Source organism: Argentina anserina, chromosome 3 (assembly GCF_933775445.1).
Source record: "Argentina anserina chromosome 3, drPotAnse1.1, whole genome shotgun sequence".
Classification (NCBI taxonomy): Eukaryota; Viridiplantae; Streptophyta; class Magnoliopsida; order Rosales; family Rosaceae; genus Argentina; species Argentina anserina.
In genome coordinates, this window is record NC_065874.1 from 8,522,647 (window position 1) to 8,529,375 (window position 6,729).

Consider the following 6,729-nt stretch of genomic DNA (forward strand, 5'->3'; position numbering starts at 1 on the left):
AAGTTGCATGAACTAGAACGAACATATGACTTCACCATTTGGTGGATATTGGCCTATTAATTAACATTTTGGATACCTAAATTACAATAAGTTATTTTTATTGGGTTATTTCTAGTGCATGCATGTATGAATAAAACATTTGATCGATGTCCACAAAAACACTTGATTTTCATGTATGATTATGAATCCACAAGTGAAATCAATCAATCATCATACGCAAATTAGTCGTCCTCGTTTTAAAGTAAGTTGTGGATGATATAGAGTTTGTGGATTAATGATATATGATTAAATTAATATCTTAGCCGTGTAGGTGAAAACCTGCCGAATTTGTACCGAGTTTTGACTTGTGTATTGATAGCACTACAATATCATGCTTCACATTTTCTTCTTGTTATTTTTCTTGTTACGAAGTTGTAGCAAAACGTTAAAGCTACTAATTAAGCTAGCTTAACTTAAAAAAAGTCTAGGACTTTATTGGTACATATACTCACCAAATTTTACCCGGAACCCTTGAATGATAAAAGTCATCGCCATCAGGAGCCTGAGGCTTAAGCTCTCCAAGCGCATTGGTGTCTATAAAAGGTATTGTTGGCAGCAGTTGAAAATGGAATTCATCGTAGTTGGTACTGTATACGTACGTGCATGCTCCACATGAAACTTTACCTATCTCTGATATTGTGCAGCAGATCACCAGAAAAATATGCCCTAATAGACCAAGTCGCACGTAATACTTTTATGATGATTAAGACTTTCTGGTGAGGGTGAGGCTACGATATGATTGTCTTCGTCGACTTTGAATCTTCAATTAACTTGTTAGTCGTAATTAAGAGAAGAGGTGTGATCCAATACCAAGTCTCCAACAAACGCGCTGAAAAATAATGCATCATCAGACTCTTCGGTTCGAGATGCATGATTACGTAATTGTAAACTCTTAGGTTCATATTATACTGGATTATTACGCATCAGGTACCATCACGTAAGACCGTAAACTCCTGCTTAATTAAATGTAAAGTGTACTACTGTACTCTTATCAGATCGATTATTACGTACCACGACGTACGTACTACGTGTCTACGTCCTGTAAGGGTTTTGAAGCAACTGATCGATCATAACTGCTCGACGCCTCGACTAAATCACATCAAGGCGTGCAATCTAGCGGAGCTGTATGTATACTATCCTGTAAATTAATAACAAGTGGAATCAGTGTTGAGAGTGATGGGCATACCAATAAGCGGATTAAGCGCCATGCTAATTTGAAATATTTATATACACATTAGGTCACCGGCCCAGGTTGCCTTTGTTAACAATTGATACTTGATAGTAAATTTAAACTTCATTATAATTAGATGCAAAAGCATCCACAAATTTATAGAGTAGCCTAACAGAGTAAGTCTAACCATTTGAAAATTCCCTAAAAAAAACCATTTGAAATTTAAAGATTTAATAATAGGGCCCTCAATAATATGAATTAACTAATCTCTCTGAATTTCTTAAGAAAACTAACATTTAGAATGCTTTGTACAATTTGGTACCTAAATGTTGACAAGTTATTGAAGTTAATTGTTTGGTTAGTAGGCATGTACTAACCACTAGGACTTTTTAAGACTCACATTAAATCTCTAATAGACAAGTCAAAGAGATCGATAGAGTCATGAACTCATGATCACGTACCCTAATCCTAAAAATGAATACAATGAAAATATTTATACCATTAGCATGACGTTTTGCTTATGTGAGAAAAATGGTATCGATCATGCTCTCTTCTAAAACAATAAGGGATTTTTTGTATTTCAACCTTGTTTTTAAGTTCTTCTAGGGTTTAATGGGGTGATACACGAGTGCTTGCAATTTTCTTTTGTAAGAATTCGCATTTGAAAATATTTGTTAATCACATGAATAGGTGGCTACTGGATAGTGATGGGAGAAAACTAATAACATGTCATATTCAACAATTGGTGATTCTAGTTCATAATGGGAGACTTCATCCATGCCTTTTGTTTTTCAAATGAAGTTATTAGAACATTGTCGAGTTGGGGTGGCATGTCTTCCGGACGAAATTGTACATAGAGACGAATTAATCGTACATACTGTTTTAGATCATAAACTAAATTATCCATCAATCAACGCGGACTAAAAATTGTGACATGTTTTTCTCTTCTTCTTTTTTACTCCAATAATACGTGGTCGACATGATTAAATTACAAAGTGCAGATGCGTGTGTGTGGTCATTGTGAGAATAGGCAATTAGACATATATCATGCTGGTTGGTGCATGACCGAAGTCATATGTATCATTACCGTGTATTCATTGTGATCGGAAATCCTATAAGCGAGTCTGAAATGTAGGCAAATATGTACCGCTCTCACATACACAATGTAATTAACAACATTTAGTGAAGCTACAAGGACTTGAGATTGGCATAAGTCATATATCAGCAAGGAACCTAACAGATTTTCAGAGATGCCAAATTCCAAATGAATGAAGCTTGCATGTTGATAAAAAATTGGAAAAAGAAAAAAAAGTAAGAGGATAGTATCACAAGAGCAGGAGCGGATCTATATATACATGAGCTCTCTGGGCTGGAGCCTAGACAAAATCTCGCGATAATATTACTATTTTCCCTCATGCAGTCGTGAAATTCTTGATAGTTAAGTTCGAACCCTCTTTTTTCTCTTGTTGTCTTTTGGTTTCTCCCTCTTTAGAATCTTTCACATGTTTCTTCTCCTTCTTCTTTATGTTTTAGCCTTGTACTGCAGGCTATACATGTAAGGCCTGTAGCATAATATTTTGAACCCAATTTATATGCTTTGTGCATGTATTGACAAATTATTTACGGTGTTGCATAATATTTTTTGAACCCAATTTCCATGCTTTGTGCATCTATTGACAAATTATTTATGGTGTTTAGTAGACTTTCAAAATTTCTTGTATGAATCTTGTTGAACCCGGCATGTTCGTGTAGGCATTTTAGCAGTAAAATAAGAGACTTCGATAAGCAATCAGATATTCTTTGTTGCAAAAGTGTGTTGCAAGTTAGTAACTAATGTTAAATTGGTATTACTCTGTGAAATTCTAAATTTTGTTTACTTTGGTAATTAGCCTATACAAGTTTCGGATCTTGGATCCGCTACTACACAAAAGCTATATCTTGGATCCGCCGCTACACAAAAGCTATATCTTGGATCCGCCATTACATAAAAGCTACACCTATAACATGTTACAATTTAAACTTACCACTTTATATCTAATGATATTAGTGAATATCGATGAGGTTCTTGTGTATATTTACGTATGTGAGTTTATATATACATATGATCCATGCATGTCGCTAATCTCCAGTCTCTTCCATGCCACTATGGTTGCTAAAAGAGAAATGACTTCAAAATGATCATTCTCATTATCAGCAAAACACGTGGAGCTCCTTCGAATTCTTCTAAAAAACAAAAATTGGAACTCATTGCCATTCGGGAGATTTCGGGAGGCCATTGATTTTGTTCAATTACATCACATGAAAGATGTTATTATTGAAACAGACTGCTTGGTTATGTAGTACAAACCTTTTGGTTATGTAGATCAGCTGTGATGATGCCATTTGGAAATTTAACACAAAGTTTCAAAAAGACAAGGCACAATATGCAATCATGCAGTATCAGCAGAACAACAACAAGGGAAAAAAAGGAAGTCGGCCAGGTCAAGCTTTCAAGTTTTGCTTACATTGCATAGACAATACTTGCCATTACTTTTGTTTAATCATTAAAAACAGTACAAAAATAACACGATTGTTGCCATTGGAATTAGACACCAGTTCTTATGGACAAGGAAGACCACTGTAATACGCACATATTGAAAGCCATGTCTGAGCTTGAATCGACATCTGACATTTAGAAGCTCCCACCCCTTAGCGCAAGCACTAGATGAAGGACAGAACCACCCTCAATGTTGTACTCTTTCGCTGTTTTGTCATCTCCAAGCTGCTTGCCAGCATAAATAAGCCTGCCACGAGTAAAACCAGTCAATAAATGACATTGAACCACCAGTTTTGGGGAATCAAAGAAACAACCACTTTTGTAAAACAATATTCAACCCTTGTAGTCACAATAGATAACTCTAGTTCAACTAAACATTTACTGTTTCAGTTCAATTAAAGGTAATGAGATACGTACCTTTGCTGCACTGGAGGTATTCCCTCCTTCTCCTCAACTCTTTCCTTGATCCGGTCTATGGTATCAGTTGGCTCAATATCAATTTCAATTTCTTTACCAGTAAGAGTCTTCACCTTAATCATAGTTCCTCCCCTCAACCTCAAAACAAGGTGGAGAGTTGACTCTTTTTGGATATTATAATCTGCAAGAGTTCGACCATCTTCCAATTGCTTACCAGCGAAAATCAGTCTCTGCTGATCAGGAGGGATGCCTTCCTTATCCTGAAAATCAAACAGATTAGTTGCTAGGCAATTTCATAACACCAAAGTAAGGTCCACTTTGGATGCACCAAGAAAAAAAAGCAGAGAAAACTGAAAAATTGCAACTTGCAAGGCAAAAACTACATGTGAAGAAGCTAACATGTTTAATATAAAATGAAATTCTATCATGGGAATGCCACTAATCTGTTTTAGGTGATAAGTATATATTCACCATCAAACTACACAATCGGTCTAAAGTTTTGAATAGTTAAAAAAATTGAACAGTTATGGATTTCTGGATCTTGGATCGTGTGCACAAACAATTTTCAAGTAGCAGAACCAATGTCATAACAGTTTACTCACTAAAACTAAGATTAAAGGTGCTACAGAGACAAGAGAATGCTTCATGACAGCAAAAGAGAGATTTATGTATCTGTGCCAAACAAAGCATTCAATTCTTCACTTTCAGAAATCAGAGGCTAGAGGCAAGAGAACACACATTTGTACACTCTTCCACCAGAATTCCATGACATTCTGAGTTTCTGACAATGAAAACCTATACTGCTAACCTCCATAGTACCGCTCTTTCTAAACTACTTATATCCTAACTTCCCAGCAATATAACCCGCACTCCAACAATTATCTTATACATCTGCTATCCCATTATAGAGGAACATTGCCAAAATAAGCTCCTTCTAGCAACACATCATGTTATGATCAACCCCATCATCTACCACACTTCTCTATAATCGACTGAGACCAGAGTAAAAGATTTAAACTTGATCATAACCTCCTATCCAAAACATTCACCATCACTCACATCCCCTCATGTAATAAATTAAAGCAAATATCATATACAAATATCATACACCATGCAGAATCATATGCCCTGCCACCTCACCAAAATTCAAGATAACAGTACCATATAAAAATCATAATCCTGATATCGAAATCGAATAAAAACGTTACCTTTACCATCTTATCATCATCATCATCAGTGTTCTCATACCTGTTCTTATGTTTCTAACTGATTCACCTATATATTCATATTACCTCATAAGCTCAAATACAGCAACCCAGTATTACAAACAGCTATGTGACTCTACTTAGATTCTTTATACATGTTATATCACTAATCAAAGTTAGAAAATCCAAAAAATCTAGACTTTGTTTCAGATAAAACAGATACCGATCAAAATTGAGGATTGCGAACTGAAAAAGAGGGAGGGAGACAGAAACCCATACCTGGATCTTGGCTTTGACATTGTCGATGGTGTCGCTGCTCTCAACTTCAAGGGTTATGGTCTTCCCGGTTAGGGTTTTCACGAAAATCTGCATCTTTTCTTTTTGGCTTTCTCTCTGAAGAGAAGAAGGGTTCGATGAGCAAAACATATCAGCTACTTGGACCCTTTTATATACTTGTATAGAAAACAAAAAACCTTTATGGGCCCAAGCCCAAAACGGGAAGAATATTATGTACAGAAACGCAAGGTCCTTTACTAGGACAAAAGGAACTAGATTCCTATTTGATTATGAGAACTTATTCTGTTTGGATTAGTTAAAGGCAGGTGACTTTATAAATCGTAGCGCTTTCATAAAAAAGGAAGAATTTTCGAGTGAATATGGATGTCCTATTGAAAAAGATGTAGGTATGTCACTTGTGACAATGAAGCGACATATACTAGAGCGGCTTAAAAGACATTGTGTTTGCAGGTTTTCATCGAAATCCAATTTCTCCGAACTCTTGTGGTGCCGATAGAATGGGTTTAGCCAGCATCTGTCGCCGACTTGCCGATACAAAATTACTCAGGTAGATATGGAATGGCATTCCTTGTAATCTGTTACGGGCCGAACACGAGTACTGTCAACTCGGGGGTGGACTTGGAGAGGCGCACACTGTTTATTTAGTTGGGCCAGCATGATCAGCCCAATTATTTGAAAGGGTGTACTCGAGGGCTTGTGGCATAGAGCAGTAGAGCACAACCTACTTCGAGCGGGCCGATCCATTTGTGAGGCTCGAGCAACCCAAAGTGAGTCCAATCCATAAGCAAGCTCAACATCATTTGCGTTGTTTTACACTTTTACTATCAAACAATGTGTGATACTGTGACAATATAGATATTGGCCCTATTTCAACAAAAATTATGAACAAATGGAAGCTGTTCTAATAAGAATTAGCCAAGAAAATTAACTTCGTAAATATCAGTGCTCCTTTCGCTGCTAGTCTGCTTCAAATAACTATGAATGTATAAGAATCAGTTCATGGACATACATACGTCATGCTTTCATCATCCAATATCTTTCAAAGTATTAAATGCAACATTTAA

At 36.2% G+C, this 6,729-nt stretch overlaps 1 protein-coding gene across 1 annotated transcript; it reads right to left on the reverse strand.

Annotated features, from left to right (window-relative positions):
• Window positions 1–3,691: 3,691 nt before the first annotated feature.
• Window positions 3,692–5,802, reverse strand: LOC126785768 (ubiquitin-NEDD8-like protein RUB2). The gene is made up of 3 exons (XM_050511407.1): window positions 5,648–5,802; window positions 4,164–4,423; window positions 3,692–3,993 (listed from the first exon to the last, which is right to left on the reverse strand). The coding sequence occupies exons 1-3, from the start codon at window positions 5,792–5,794 to the stop codon at window positions 3,882–3,884; spliced, it is 519 nt and encodes a 172-aa protein (XP_050367364.1). The 5' UTR covers window positions 5,795–5,802; the 3' UTR covers window positions 3,692–3,881.
• Between the last annotated feature and the right edge of the window lie 927 nt (window positions 5,803–6,729).